This window comes from Lagenorhynchus albirostris, chromosome 5 (genome assembly GCF_949774975.1).
Source record: "Lagenorhynchus albirostris chromosome 5, mLagAlb1.1, whole genome shotgun sequence".
Classification (NCBI taxonomy): domain Eukaryota; kingdom Metazoa; phylum Chordata; class Mammalia; order Artiodactyla; family Delphinidae; genus Lagenorhynchus; species Lagenorhynchus albirostris.
This window is the reverse complement of record NC_083099.1, coordinates 29,534,929-29,552,230: the sequence shown is the minus strand read 5'-3', so window position 1 is coordinate 29,552,230 and position 17,302 is coordinate 29,534,929. Positions and strand designations below refer to the sequence as shown.

At 33.9% G+C, this 17,302-nt stretch overlaps 1 protein-coding gene across 3 annotated transcripts in view; it reads right to left on the bottom strand.

Moving 5' to 3' along the window:
* Window positions 1-17,302, bottom strand: part of STAG1 (STAG1 cohesin complex component) — a 435,356-nt gene that overhangs the window by 244,066 nt on the left and 173,988 nt on the right. For 2 of the 3 annotated variants that reach the window (XM_060149789.1, XM_060149788.1), the window contains exon 5: window positions 12,150-12,246. In XM_060149789.1, the coding sequence (XP_060005772.1) occupies window positions 12,150-12,246 (97 nt within the window). Of the gene's footprint in view, window positions 1-12,149; window positions 12,247-15,473; window positions 15,500-17,302 lie in introns of those variants that run through there. The other variant, XM_060149790.1, reaches the window with a different exon arrangement.

Genomic DNA, 17,302 nt, shown 5'->3' with positions numbered 1-17,302 from the left:
TGGGAAGCTGGTGCATAGCACAGGAAGATCAGTTTGATGCTTCGTGATGACCTAGTGGGGTGGGATAGGGAGGGTGGGAGGGAGGCTCCAGAGGGAGGGGATATAGGGATATATGTATACATATAGCTGATTCACTTTGTTGTACAACAGAAACTAACACAACATTGCAAAGCAATTTTACTCCAATAAAGATGTAAAAAAATATATACATAATACACCATGATCAAGTTAAATTCCTTTCAAGTATGCATATTAGATATAACATTAAAAGATCAGGGACTTCACTGGCGCAGTGGCTAAGACTCCACGCTCCCAATGCAGGGGGTCTGGGTTCGATCTCTGGTCAGGGAACTAGATCCCACGTGCATGCCACAACTAAGAGTCCACATTCAACAACTAAGGAGGCCACGTGCCACAACTAAGGAGCTGGTGAACTGCAACTAAGAAGCCCGTCTGCCGCAACTAAGGATCCCACATGCTGCATCTAAGGAGCCAGTGAGCTGCCACTAAAGGAGCCCTGGAGCTGCAACTAAGGAGCCCACCTGCCACAACTAAGGAGCCCGCGAGTCGCAAATAAGGAGCCTGCCTGCACAACTAAGTCCTGGTGCAAATAAATAAATAAATAATTTTTTTTTAAAGGATCAGTGGTAGCCAGGGATGAGGGGTGTAGAGTTGGCAAGGGATAAATAGGAGCATAGGAGGGATTTTTAGGGCAGTGAAACTATTAATGCCATAGTAGTAGATACCTCATGCATTTGTCCAAACCCACAGAAATTTACAGTGCACCTGCAGACTAAGAAATTCTCCTGTAATATGAGTAAACATAGATGTTATGGCCATCAAGCCACGAGGTGCTGCCATGGCTCCCCACTGTGCACCCTGAGGGGAATCAAGATATACAAAAAACAGGACACTGGCCTAAGACAGTTAAGGTGCATATCAAAGGAATGATTTCAAGGAGCCTAGGCTCTTGCATCTTCCCATAGATAAAATGTGCTAAATTCATTAACTTAAGATGTCTAGTTTTTCTTTAACAGTAATATTTTGATGTTCTGACTACTTGGTTTTTGTTGCAAAAACTCCTATATACCCTGGTTCCTCCCTTACCTCTTCCAATCAGTCCCTCAGAGGTATCTGAGAGGCTATCTCCTGAGCTTAAGTCCTCAGCAAGTCCTCAAAATAAAACATAATTCTCAACTTTTAGGTTGTGCATTTTTTTCAGTCGACAAACCCTAATTTAAACTATGAACTTTAGTTAATAATAATGTATCAATATTGGTTCATCAATTTTAACAAATGTACAAGGTGTTAATAGGGGAAACTGTGGGGAGGAAAGAAGGGTATATGGGAACTTTGTAATTTTCACTGTATTTTTTATAGGAGTTTGTGGTTTACAAAATAAATTAAGTCTACTTAAGAAAAAAAAAGATACTATTTATAAGGAATTTTTTAAATGCCTAAAGTCCAGAAATAAAAATTTTAGTAACACATATATAACACCTTTTCACTCATACACAAAACTATCCTCTAAAATGTTGAATGAAAATAAAGACCTAAATAAAGGGAGCAATATATACAGTGATCATGAACTGGAAGAGTGGATTTTATAAAGATGTAAATTCATCCCCCACTGATGTACAGCAATGGTTCTCAACTTCTGCCCCGCCCCCACCCAGATATGAACAATGAAGGCTGGGGTGGTTGGACAGTGGCAACAGGTACCTATATCCATTAATAAGTAATTGTGATTATTTAAGAATAGAAATTTTAATTTTTCTTCCAAAATTATGTTTATCATTTTGACTAATAATTCTAAGTTGTTAGGACGTAATTAAATTGTTTGGAATTAACTACTTCGAAAAGAAACTTTTAGGGGCTTTTTTTGGCCTATTGATACCATGAAAAAATTACTGAGACAATAATCAGCCCATGAGATGCAACATTCAGGAAACTCTTGACGTCACTGTTCCTGAGTGAGATCAATTCTCTAGCAATCCTAACCTCCTAGAAAGCCCTCATGCATTTGGAAATCCACTGTTAGGAACAAGCACTGCAACACAGAACCATTACTTAGTATAACCAACTAAGGAGGTATTTCTAACCCATAATAAGCTTAAGAAACATCTTTAATAACTAAAAAAATCACACTGTCACTGAAAACTATTTATCAATACCTCTGATATATATTTCTTAAATCTGTTATATACTGATGCTAGAATATACCCAAATATGTATGCCTTTACCAGTGGTGTTTTAAACAATAATAATACTTTGAATATAGAGATAACATATCTTTATTTTGTTATACATAATATCATAAATATTATCATTGTGTTCTTAGTTTCCTCAGAATTTATTTCTATGAAAATTTATGAAGTTACATAGCTTTAAAAATGCATACGTGTAAGTGAACAGTGTTTGAATGAACTTCTCCTTTGTGATCTTTTCCTACTCGACACTGAAAAAACCCTATTATCACACATTGATTTAGTCAGTAGTATATTTTAACTAAGGGTTCCAGAAGTAAAAAGAATTCATTCCAGATGGTTTAAATAAAGAGATTTTAATGAGGAGAACACAGATGTATGAGCAAGGTTAAGGAAACAGCTAGGGCTGCTGATGCAACTTAAAATAGCTAACGCAGGAAACCAATACCATACCCCAGACTCAAGGATCGAGATGAGAAAATAGTAATAAGAGCAAAATAGAAGAGGGGCTGCTGAAACTCTACTCACAACATGGTGTTCCAATCTGTCGTGTCATTTGAGGGATGTCCCTTCTAGTCAAAAAGTAGGAAAATAAGTTTTGTAACTTTTTCCTCCCTTACTTGGTTCTCATCTCACTTTAGCCAAATTTTTTAACATCTTTTTGTTCTTGATTCTTATGTAGTGTTAGAGGAAAATGGGCTGATATGAAAGAACACCAATGTGGATATTGGAAATTACTTTGCAACACAAGGAGTCCTTATAAAATGCAAATCTTATCTCAATAAATAATATAAAAAAATTTCCCCATGTGTCCTTTGCCTTCTGAACTTTCCCTGTAATGTGCCACCATGCAAATGTTTCCAATATTGTTTGAACTGTAGTTTAACCCATCAATCATTTTTATAACTTACAGATTTTGACTTACACTTAATTTTGAGTCACATTTTATTACCACTCCAAGGTAATAAAAAATTTATTCCATGTTTTCTTCTAGTGTTTTTATTATTTCTTTCTTTCTGGTATTTATTTGTTCTTTCTTAAAAAAAATTTAGTTTGTTTCTGCTATTTATTGTTGTTTTTATATTTAAACTCCTGATGCACTGGGAATTTATCTTGGTGCACATTATCAAGTAAGGTGTAGATCTGAAATAATTTCAAACATTTTCCACATTTTTATCTTAAAAAGATTTTTTTTAAAGATTTAATTTTATTTATTTTTGGCTGTGTTCGGTTTTCACTGCTGTGCACAGGCTTTCTCTAGTTACAGTGAGAGGGGGCTGCTCTTTGTTGTGGAGCACAGGTTCCAGGCACGTGGACTTGAGTCACTGTGGCATGTGGGCTCAGTAGTTGTGGCTCACGGGCTCTAGAGCGCAGGCTCAGCAGTTGTGGTGCACGGGCTTAGTTGCTCCACGGCATATGGGATCTTCCCGGCCAGGACTCGAAACCATGTCCCCCGCACTGGCAGGCAGATTCTTAACCACTGCGCCACAGGGAAGCCCCTTACAAAGAAGATCTTTTATTCTCTCTCTTCTAACTGCCTAGTCTAATAAAAAACAAACATACTAATTTATCTATAGTATCTCCATCTCAATAACTTACCAAATTACTGTTTTGTGACACTTTTATTAAAGTACAGTAGTTTACAATATTATATTCCTTTCAAGTGTACAACATCATGTTTAATATTTTTATGGATTTTAAGTTATAAAATATTAGCTATACTCCCTGTGCTGTATAATATATTGTTGCATCTTATCTATTTCATGCATAGTAGTTTGTGTATCTAACCTTCTACCCCTATTTTGCCCCTCCCCCACCCCTCTTCCAACTAGTAAACTTGAGTTTGTTCTCTATGAATCAGTTTGTTTTGTTATATTTATTCATTTATTTTTTAGAGTCCATATATCATTGATAACATAGAACAGTTTTCTGTCTCCACCTGAATGATTTCACTAAACAAAATAAATCCTGGTTCCATCCAAGTCCTTGCAAATGGCAAAGTTTCATTCCTTTTTATGACTCAGTAATATTGCACTGTGTATATATACCACATCTTCTTTATCCATTCCTCTATTATTGGACACTTAGGTTGCTTCCATATCTTGGCCATTGTAAATAATGCTGCTGTGAACACTGGGGTACATATATCTTTTCAAAATAGTGTTTTCATTTTCTTTGGACATATACCCAGGAGTAGAATTGCTAAGTCATATGGTAGTTCTATTTTCACTTTTTTGAAGAACCTACATAGAGTTTTCCACAATGGCTACACCAAAGTACATTCCCACGGATGTGGGTCTTTTTAATGATAGCCATTCTGACAGGTGTTCAGTGATATCTCACTGTGCTTTTGATTGGCATTTCCATGATGATTAGTGATGCTGAGCATCTTTTCATGTGGCAGTTGGCCATCTGTAAGTCTTCTTTGCAAACATGCCTACTCAGGTCCTCTGTCCAATTTTAATTGGATTGTTTGTTTCTTCAATGTTGAGTTTTATGAGTTCTTTACGTATTTTGGATATTAACCCCTTGTCAAATATATTGTTTGCAAATATTTCTCCTATTCAGTAGGCGTCCTTTTCATTTTGTTGACAGTTTTATTTGCTGTGCAAAAAGCTTTTAAATTTGATGTAGTCCCATTTGTTTATTTTTCCTTTTGTTTCCCTTGCCTGAAGAGAAACATCCAAAAAAATATTACTAAGACTGATGTCAAAGAGAGGACTGTGACTTCTTCCAGAAGTTTTATGGTTTCAGGTCTTAACATTTAAGTGTTTAATCCATTTTGATTTTGTTTCTGTACATTGTGTGAGAAAGCAGTCCAGTTTGATTCTTTTGCATGTATGTGTCCAGTTTTCCCATCACTACTTTTTGAAGAGACTGTCTTTTTCCTATTATATACTCTTGCTTCCTTTGCTGTAGATTAATTGACCACATGTGGGTCGGTTTCTTTCTGGTCTCTATTCTGTTCCAGTGATCTGTCTGTCTGTTTTTGTACCAGTACCATACTGTTTTGATTACCATAGCTTTGTAGCATAGTCTGAAATCAGGGAGCAAGATTCCTCCAGCTTTAATCTTTTTAATCAAGATTGCTTTGGCAGTTAAAGGTCTTCTGTGGTTCCATATACTTTTTAGAATTATTCTTGTTCTGTAAAAATCGTCATGGGTATTTTCATATGGATTCTAGTAAATCTGTAGATAGCTTTGAGTATTACGGACATTTTAACAATATTTATTCTTTCAATCTATGAATGTGGGATATCTGGTTTTTTGTATCATCTTTAGTTTCCTTCAACAATGTTTTATGAGAATAGATTTTCCACCTCCTTGGTTAAGTTTATTCCTAGGTATTTTATTCTTTTCAATGAGATTTTAAATGGAATTGTTTTCTTGTCTTCTCTGATAGTTCATTACTAATGTTTAGAAAAGCATCAAATTTCTGTATATTAATCTTGTATCCTGTAATGTTACTAAATTCATTTATTAGTTCTAACAATATTTTGGTGGAGACTTCAGGGTTTTCCATATATAGTATCATATCATCTGCAAATAGTGACAGTTTTATTTCTTCCCTTCAAATCTGGATTCCTTTATTTCTTTTTCTTCTCTGATTGCTGTGGCTAAGACTTCCAATACTATGTTAAATAGAAGTGGTGAGAGTGGGCATACTTGTCTTAGTCCTGATTTTAGAAGAAAAGCTTTCAGGTTTCCACTACTGAGTATGATGTTAGCTGTGAGTTTGTCATGAACAGACTTTATTATGTTGCCATGTTTCCTCTATACCAACTTCAATGAGAGTTTTTATCACGATTGAATGTTGAATTTTGTTAACTGAAATGATTGTGTGATTTTTATTCTTTTTGTGAATGTGGCGTATCACACTGATTGATTTACAAATGTTGAACCATCCTTGTGTCCCTATATTAAACCCAACTTGGTCATGGTGCATGGTTCTTTTTATATATTGCTGAATTTGGTTTACTAATATTTTCTTGAGGTTTTCTGCAGCTATACTCATCAGAGACATTGGTCTGTAATTTCTTTTTTTCTTTTTTCTTTTGTATTCTTTGTCTGGTTTTGGTATCTGTGTGATAGTGGCCTCGTAGAATGAATGTGGGGATGTTCCCTCCTCTTCAATTTTTTGGAAAAGTTTGAGAAGGATAGGTAGTAGCTATTCTTCATATGTTTGGTAGAATTCCCCTGTGAAGCCATCCAGACCTGGACCACACTTGCCCTGTTCAGAAGTAAGGCCAGGTCAGAGCCAGCTCTAGACCAGTATGTGGTTCAAACCTCTCATTCCCCAAGGAGGATTCCCGAGCTTCTGACATCCTCTCCTCACTAGGGTGCAAGTCCAGACCTGATCATTTCTCCTCCCTTCCTATCCAACTCCATGTGGATCTTTCTTTAGTCTTGGTTATAGAAAAGCCTTTCTCCCAGCCTACACTTTGTTTCAACGGCAGTAGGCACACATGTACTGTATTTCTGAGGTGTTCATGGGGGGGGGGAGGGAGCTCAGCATCCTCATATTCTGCCATTTTGATCTCCCTCTTTCAGAATTATTATATTGCCTTTATTAGTTTTGCAAACTGTTTCTCTTGAAATTTCTAAACTTTCAATATCACTCCCAAATAGTAATCATACTTCATTTTATTATCCAAATGTGTCAGCTTATATTGCCAATATTAAAGAGGAGTTGTGAGAGTGGACATCCCTGCCTTGTTTGACTTCAGTGAAAATGACTCTACTAGTTTCCCTTGAGCATTATGTTGGCTTTGGGGTTAAAAGGCTTTTTTTCCCTTCCATTTTCTACTTTTCACTCTTTACACATCCCTTTATTCATCAATACTCCTCTGTATACTTCCCCCAAAAAACAAAACTCTCACACAACTACAGTACAATGATCAGAATGATGAAATTACAATTATAACAATTATGTTCTAACCCACAGAACTGATTTCGGATTTCAGTATTTGTCTCAATAATGTTCTTTTTACCAAAAAAAATCTAAGATCGTGCACTGCATTCAGTTCCTTTAGTATCGAATCTGGAACAGTTCTCTGAGTCATGTCTTTGTATTTCATGATACTGACACTTCTAAAGAGTACAGTATATTGTGAAAAATATATCTCAATTTGAGCTCGTCCAACGTTTCCTCATGAGTAGGTTTAGACTCTGAACTTTTGGTAAGAATACTACAAAAGTGAGGTTGAGTTCTTCTTCTAGGTGCATAACACGAAGTACATGCTATTAACTGGTTCTATAACTGGCAGTGTTCGCTTTCATCATTTGTTTATGGTAGTGTCTACCAAGTCTGTACAGGTAAAGTATCAATACCATTTTACCCATAATAGATATCTTGTAAGGAGACAATTTGAGAAGGTAAATACTGTGTTCTTCACTTTCCCCCACTAGTTTTACAGTGCGAGCACTGAGTTAAAAATTTACTTTAGTTTATACTTTTTACACTCGTCAGTGTGGTTATGTTATTTATGCTATGGCATGGCATGGTTCATCTGTTCTGATAGCATCCAGTTTTAGGATTTTCCCTCCATCTTTATTGATTTTTTTTTTCTTTCTGAGTATGTGAAACATGAAGATAACTCCAAAGTCAAGATTATTCAAAAAGTATATTCCAGTAAGTAACATCCCTTTACCTCAATTCCCTCTAAGCTTTCCACTTCATTTACATACACACACACCCAACGGGTAGCCAATCATTCTATCTTATCTTTTTTTTTCTTTTTGGTCAAGTGACCAGATACATGTGTATATTCTATTATTTCCCTTTCTTTCTTCTAAAAAAAACCTCGAATACTTTTAGACACTCTTTTGCACTTTGCACTTAAAAAAATGTATCCTGAAAATCTCCTTGCATTTGTCCACAGAGATCTTCCTCATAATTTTTTGCAATGACAAAAAAATCCATTGTATAAGTTGTACCACAGTTTATTCAATCCTTGTCGTATATCTCAGCATTTAGGTTGTTCCCAGTATTTTACAAGTACAAACAATATGGTATTTAGTAGCCCTATGAATTTGTTTTCAGAAAACTGGAGGTATATCTTCATGGCAAATTCCAGAAACAGGATGGCTAGGTCAAAAGATAAAAACATATGTAATTTTGGTAGATAATGTCAAATTTCTTTCCATGAGAATTGTATCAATTTGATTTCCAACAAACAATGTAATAGTGCCTGTTTCCTCACAGCCTAAAAAACAGAGTGTTGTTATAACTTAATTTTTATCAATCTGATAGGCGAAAATGGTATCTTGGTGTAGCGGTATTTTGTAGTTCTCTTCTTTCATATGTTTTAATATCTGCTTACTACAGTTTCACAGGTACTTGGGTCTATTTTAGATTTTTACTATACTGCACTGATGTGAGAGACAGTAAGTTTTCTCTCTTAAACATATTAAGAAAATATGCATCTATGTCTGTTTTATTAGAATGTTTTAAAATCCATTTTGTCAAATGTTTTTTCAGGAACTATGAAAATAGCTGAAAGGAAGTGACAAGGGATAAGAACAGAAAATTCAGAAATGGCTCTTAAGCCGCAGTTGTAAGAGAAATACAAATTAAATCATCCAAATACAAAAATTAACCATGGATCAATGACCTACATATAAGATCTAAAATGATAAAACTATTAGAAGAAAACATAGAGATAAATATTCAGGCTCTTAGAATTTGCAATGGATTCTTAGATTTGACACCACAAGCATGAGTAAAAAAATGAAAAAATAGGTAAGTTGGACTTCATAAAAGTTTAAAACTTTTGTTCATCAAAGAATATCTTTAAGAAAGTGAAGAGACAACCTACAGAGCGGGAAGCCAATAGCTGCAAGTTATTAACAGTTGCATGTTGTATATCTGATAAGCGTTTAATATCCAGAATATATAAAGAACTCTAATAACTCACAATAAAAATAAAATCCATCTAATTTTAAAATAAGCACAGGATCAAATACACATTTGTTCAAGAAAGATATACAAATTGCCAAAAGTACATGAAAAGATGCTCAAGATCACTGGTGATTAAGAAAATGCAAATCAAAACCATAATAAGAAATCACTTCATACCCCCTAGGTCAATAAAATTTAAAAATCAGAAAATAAAAGTGTTTTAGAGGATGTGGAGAAATAAGAATCTTCATACATTTCTGGAATTTAAAATGGTGCAGCTGCTGTGAAAACAGTTTGGCAGTTCCTCAAAAAGTTAAAATAGAATTACCATATGATCCAGCAATTTCACTCCTAGGTATTTACACCAAAGAATTAAAAAATAAGTACTCAAGCAGATATCTGTCCACGAATGTTCACAGCAATATTCACAGCAACCAAAAAGTGAAAACAACCCAATGTCCATTGACAGATGAATGGATAAACAAATTGTAACATATACATAAAATGAAATAAATTATCAGTACATGCTACTACCTGGATAAACCTTGAAGACATTATGCTAAATGAAAGACATCAAAAACAAAAGGTCACATATTGGACAATTCCTTTTATATAAAATGACTAAAACAGGCAAATCCATAGGAGTAGAAAGCAGATCAGTGGTTGCCAAGGGTTGCAGGGAAGAAGGGAATGAGGAATGACTACGTAATGAATATTAGGTATTTTTCTGGGGTGATAAAAAGAAGTTTTGATACTAGAGAGAGGTGGTCGCACAACACTGTTAATGTGCTAAAAACTACTGAACTGCCCACTTTAAAATGGTTGTTAATTGTTTAAGTGAATTTTACCTCAATTTAAAAAAATCATACTGACATATTTTTAAATCATTCCTAAGAGCAATACAAAAATTTGATAAAAACGCTTTGTTGAAAAGACCAAGAAGAAACAGACATTTTCATATATTAATGATAGGAGTAAAAATGGGTAGAATTCCCATATCAGGAAATTTGGCAATATCTAATATAATTACAAATATATTAACCTACAGACATTCTTCCACCAGGAGCAAGTAAGGTACACACAAAACTATTCACTGTAACAGAAAAAGACTACAGATAATGCAATGGTCTGTTAACAGAAGACTAATTAAATAAATTGTTGTACATACACACAAAGAAATGAATGCTATGATGCTGGAAAAGGGAGGGGAGGGGAAGGGAGGGGAGGGAAGGGGAGAGGAGGGGAGGGGAGAAGGGAAAGAAGGAAGGAAACCAAGAAAGCTCTCTATACACCAGTATCTTTTTTTTTGGGGGGGGGGTGCGGAAAGAGCATATATTTCCTATTTATATAGATAGACGAATATACAACAAAGTAGTTAAGAGCAATTAACTCTGTGGACATAGATAGGAAGGCAAGAAGTGGTAAAAGCTTTTTGCTTTACATATCTCTCTCTTTTTTTTTTTTTGGTTTTTTGAACCATGGGAATGAATTACAAAAGGAAAAATTTTTAAGACTACCAGTTGTTTTAAAATCAAAACTCAATCTAACAGGACAATTACAGTTTAGACAAGATAACACATGTAAAGCACATCACTCAGTGCTTGCCTTTCCCATTTTAAGACTGTAAAATTAACAAACTCACTTTCCTTCAAATAAACTAATCTCTTGCCAATCCTCACCTGTCTCTATGCTCTAGGATTCAGCCATAAACTCTCTTTATGTCCTACAGTGTGCTGTATTTTCTTGTCTTCCGGAATTTTTATACAGTCTGTTAACTTTGGCCTTTCTCCTCCTCCTTAGTTTTCTCTTACTCAACCTCAGTCCCAGGGTAGAGTTTCTTCCTCTGAGATGCATTTTCTTACAAATATCCCCACATTCACACATACACAGAAACACACAGCCTAGGTTGGATCAGAAGCCCCTCCTTGTTATTCCCACACTACCTTCTGGTTAGACATATAGACTTCAGATTGAGACAAGCCTGAATCTAAATCGTGAATTTGGCACTTACAAACTGTATGATGTCCAAAAATGAACCTAAGCCCTGTATTCTCAGTTTCCTGAACTACAGAATAAAAATCACATCTGACTGATAGAAGTGTCAAACCAATATTAAATGAGCTAATGTATGTAAAGCACACAGCTTGGCACATACTAGTCATTAAACTGTAACCAGTTTTATTATTATTACTTTCATGGCACTGAGCACTTTAGTAAACTATTGGTATATTTCCCTCTTTTTCTTTGCGATAAAGCCTTCTTTAAAAATTAAACTTACTCTTAATACTGGGGCAGAGACTGTCTTGATAATATCTGTATACTTTGGAACAGTGCTTAGTATAACTTAGGTACTCTGTAAATATTTGATAAACTTATGTCAATATGGTGAGCGATAACTTAGAAATAAGAAAACCTTCAAGAAATCAATTTGATCAGTGATCTCAATAAAAAACAACCATTCTTTCTGTATTAGTAAGTAAAGAACAGTGTTTACCAACTGATTTTCCCCATGTAGCACATTTAACCTGTTAATATTTATTCTAGAGAAAAAAAGTATCTATCAGTTATCTATTAATATGATAAAAATAAAACTTTACTTTTAACAAATTGTCTATGGATTCCAAATGACTGTAAACTTAAGAAAAACTGATTTTCATACTTATGTTACCTTGAATTATTTAAGCTTCAAGCATTTCATCTATCACATGAGAACTCAATGAATTTTAGCAACTAGCACAGTTTACAATATGGAGCACAGATACAAATAATATCAGTAAATATTAATTATAAAATCTTATGATCTAAAAAGCCAATTCATTAATTTAAGATTTCCTTCAAAATATTAAAAAATTCAGAAGTCTGTTGAGTAAAACTGAACCAGAAAAAAAAGAGAAATATACTTAAATAAAAATAATTTTATCAGAAAAAGATGAGCACATAATTCCAGGATGAATTATAAAATGACTAACACAAGGTAAAGTAAAATTGACACTGCTGGACTGACAGTCTTAATGTACATCATTTATTCCAACATTCTGTACCTCGACATCCTGAACACTGGATAAAAAAGTTGATTAAATCCAGAAGTGCGATGTCCCTGTCTTGTTTATATGATTCAATCCAGTCATCAACCACAGACTGTGGGGGGAAAAAAACCATAAAATTAAAAATTAAAAAATTTATATTATAGCAAATAAATTTTCAAAAAATTCCTGTTTTTCCATGTGTATCTATTTAAACAAGAAAACTACTTACCTAAAATTATCTCTCTGTAGCCAAATAAAAGTAGAGATTCCCTCATGTTGAAAGGCAATTCAAAGATAAATTACTAGGTTTCAGAAATTTGTGCAAAATAGAGCACAATATAAGCCTGACTTTACCAGTCACATTAAGTCCAATAATTATTAAACAACTATAGATACTAATATTCAAACCATACTATGAAAATAACACAAAAAGTAACTTCACTTATACATAGATATAAGCTTTCTGAGTATCAGAAAACCCAGCAGAGAATAAAAAGAATACACACCATATATAATAAAATGCATTTTTTTCCCAGGTATACAAGGATGACTCAATATTAGGAACTCAATTCAATTTATCAACAATGTAAAGAAGAAAAATAAATGATTTTAATACTAGATCTCAAAAAGGTATCTGATAAAAATCCTGCAGCCAAGCTTAATAAAAAATGTCTAGAAAAACTAGTGTTATGTGATAATGTTGGTAAACAACATAAAGACAAAGACTACAACATATTTGTTGTTGAAATCCTTAACACTTTTCAGCTCTAAAAAAGAATGAGGCAAGGATGCATCCCTAAGCATTCAACACAGATTTTAAAAGTTTTTAGTTTGTGCAAAAATTAGTAAAATATCAGTAAACACAATTCTCCTTTCCTATAGCTGATAAGAAAATTTGAGTCTCTACCAAACTGACTTGAAAGATTAATAAAAAAATTTGACAAGACAACTGACAAAAGATAAATGTACAAAATAAAATTTTAATATTGGCAATATATAAGAAATATAAATAGATTGAGAAGGCTGTTCACAATGAAAATCATCTAAAAACAAACTCAAAGACTGTATAAATTTTAATGATGAAAATTATAAAAAATTTACAGGATATGGAAAATGACCTAAATAAGTTTCATATACTGAATTTTTTAAAAAAGATTTAGTGCTGTATCAATAAAGTCTTTCCAAATTGCTAGATAAATTTAATGTGATTCCACTTAGCATACTACCAGGCAGAATTGTTGAGGGTCTTTCTGGGGGTGGGAGGTGGGAAAGCACAGGAGACCAATAAAAATAATTTTTAAAACAATTTTAAATAAATTTTTAGTTTTGTACTTAGGTATAATTATATACAGTAAATGCGTAAATCTTAAGTTACTCCTTGATGAAAGTTTACATATACATACACCTGTATAACCATAACCAAAATGAAAATATAAAAAAATTTCCAGAACTGAAACAGGCCACCTCATGTTCCATTCCAGGCAGTAACCATCACAAATGTCAATAGTTTAACTATTATTCCTTTACAGTAGATATGTTTTTAAAATTCACATAATACTGTGCTTTGTGTTTGATTTCTTCCAGCCAATGTTTTATCAGTGAGATTCAGTCATGTTATAGTATGTGTTATCAGTAATTCCGTGTTTGTACTGCTGGATAGTATTTCATTGTATTAATATAGCATATTTTATAACCCATTTTACTACTGATGTACATGAGAGTCGTTTCCATTTTAGGGCTATCACAAATAAAATTGTTATGACCATACCTGTACACATTGTTTGACATAAACATTTTTTTCTTCAGTATATATACCTAGTAGCAGACTTATTAACAAACAGAATACATATATATTGAGGGCCAGTACACAATGTCATCCAATTTTCCAAAACAGATGTATTAAATTATACATCCTCCAGCAATGTATGACATTAGGTGCTCCACATCCTCACCAATACCAGGTGTTGTCAGCCCTTTTATTTTAACCCATTCTGCTGGAGCGTACCCCTTTCCCTTCTTTAATGATCTCTTCTGAGGAGCAATTGTATTTCCTTCTCTAATATGAAAGGGGGACTTTATCATTAACTGCTGATGTATATAACACTGTTTCTCTGTCTCATCACATTAGTGTCTGGAAGATTTTGTTTTAAAAGTACAAAGAAAATACAACGGTGGTAAGAGAGGCTAAAAAGAAAAAGAACGAACAGCATGGTATCTGTTCAGGGTTCACTTCTGTTGCATAATGTGTTCAGGCCCTCTTGGCTAAAAATGGTGGTGAGGCCTAAGAATGGATAGAGCAGGTTAACAATGACTTTGAGACTCAGGAGCAAAGCAGAAATGCTTTGTGACCCAGGTAATGAAGTATGGCACAAAGCAGAGAAGGAAGCCATTTCCCCACTTCTATATGGGGCCCAGCATTGTGAACACACTCTGAACATGGTGACCAAATTTTTCTTTAGCTCCCAAAGCACAAATATTAATTTATAATCCCACCAGTTGTATATGAAGAGCACAAAACATTCTGAATAAATAAGGCTAATGAGGAGGGACTTGCATTAGAAATATTAAAATAATACAAAAATACTGAAAACAATATAGATTGAAAGTAATGTAAGCCTAGAAAAGTAATACAAGACAGTAGAGCACAGAAACAGATCCAGGTATATTTAAAACAAGCTATAACAGAGGAGATATTTCAATTTTAGATGGAAAAGGGTGGTTTATTTAATAAATAATACTGATATAATTGGTTATTCACCTGGAAGGAAACAAAGTTATACCTTTTAAAAGTTATCAGAGACATGTAGGGGCAAAGGAATCTAAACAACTAATACAATACCGTAGTGAAGAATTCAATACAGAATGTATTTATTATTTATTTACCCATTCAACCATTCTGTATCTTTTGATTAGAGAACTTAGTGAATTTACATTTAAAGTAAATACTGATAGGTATGTGCTTATTGCCATTTTGTTAATTGTTTTCAAGCTGTTTTTGTAGTTACTCTCTATTCCTTTCTTCTTCTCTTGCAACAAATGAAAATGGCAATGTAACATACCAAAATTTATGGGATGCAGCAAAAGCAGTTCTAAGAGAGAAGTTCACTGTGATAAATACCTACCTCAAGAAACAAGAAAAATCTCAAATAAACAACCTAACTTTACATCTCAAGGAACTTAAAAAAAAAAGAACAAATGAAGCCCAAAGTTAGTGGCAGGAAGGAAATAATAACGATTAGAGCAGAAATAAATGAAACAGAGACTAAAAAGCCAACAGAAAGATCAAAGAAACTAAAAGCTGGTTCTTTGAAAAAATAAACAAAATTGACAAACCTTTACCTAGACTCATCAAGAAAAAGAGAACTCAAAAAAATAAAATCGGGGCTTCCCTGTTAGCACAGTGGTTGAGAGTCTGCCTGCCCATGCAGGGGACACGGGTTGGTGCCCCGGTCCGGGAGGATCCCACATGCCGCTGAGCCTGCACGTCCGGAGCCGGTGCTCCGCAACGGTAGAGAGGCCGCAGCAGTGAGAGGTCCACGGCAAAATAAATAAATAAATAAATAAAATAAAATAAAATAAAATAAAATAAAATCAGAAATGAAAGAGAAGTTACAACTGATTCCACAAAAATGCAAAGGGTCATAAGAGACTACTATGAACAATCATATGCCAACAAATTGGACAACCTAGGAAAAAAATGAGTAAATTCCTAGAAACATACAACCTAGTAATACTATATCATGATGAAATGGAAAGTCTAAACTGACCCCAATTACTAGCAAAGATTTTGAATCAGTAATTAAAAACCTCCCAACAAACAAAAGTCCAGGACCAGAAGGCTTCACTGGTGACTTCTAACAAACATTCTAAGAATTAATGCCAGTCCTTCTCAAACTCTTTCAAAAAAAGGAAGAGAGTGGAAATCTTCCAAACACATTTTATGAGGCCAGTACTACCCTGATACCAAAACCAGATAAAAAATGCCACAAGAAAAGGCCAATATTCCTGATAAACATAGATGCAAAAATCCTCAACAAATATTAGCAAATCAAATTCGATGATGCATTAATAGGATCATATACCATGACTGAGCAGGATTTAGTCCTGTGATGCAAGGATAGTTCAAGATGAAAAAATAAATGTGATACACATTAACAGAATAAAAGATAAAAACTGCATGATCATATCAACAAGTGCAGGAAAAGCTTCTGACACAATACAGTATTCATTTATGACAAAAACTCTAAAACAAACTGGGTATAAAAGGAACAAACCTCAACACAATAAAGGCCATATATAACACCCACAGCCAACATTACTCAATAGTGTAAGGCTGAAAAGATTTTCTCTAAGATCAGGAAAGACCAGAGTGAACAAACACTCTCATCACTCCTAGTCAACATAATACTAGAAGTCCTAGCCAGAGCAATCAGTCAAGAAAAATAAAAGGTATCCAAATAGAAAAGGAAGAAGTAAAACTTTTTTTTTTCAGATGATATGACCTTCCATACAGAAAATCTTAAAGACTCCATCAAACAACTGTTAGAAAAAATAAACTTAGTGAGTTGCAGGATACAAAATCAACATACAGAAAACAGTTGCATTTCTATACTACATAAAATTGCATTTCTATATTACATCAAATTTAATAAATCACTAAATTTAATAGCAAAAAATCCAATTTAAAAGTTGACAGAGAAACTGAATAGTTTTCCAAAGAAGGAATACAACTGGCCAAGAAATACGTGAAAAGACGCTCAACATCACTAATCATCAGGAAAATGTAAATCAAAACCACAATGAGATATTAATGTCACACCTGTTTGGAACAGCTATTAAAAAGATAAGAGATAACAAGTGTTGGTGAGGGTGTGCATTGCTGGTGGGAATGCCAACTGGTACAGCCACTATGTAACACAGTACAGATGTTCCTCAAAAAATTAAAAAATAGAACTACCATATGATCCAGAAATCCCACTTCTGGGTATATATGCAGAGGAATTAAAATCAGGATTTTATTAAAATATCTGCACTTCCATGTTCACTGCATTCACAATAGCCAAAATATGGAAACAACCTCAGTGTCTGTTAAAAGATGAATGGATAAGGAAAATGTGGTGTGTATATATATATATATACACACACACACACACATATATATATATACA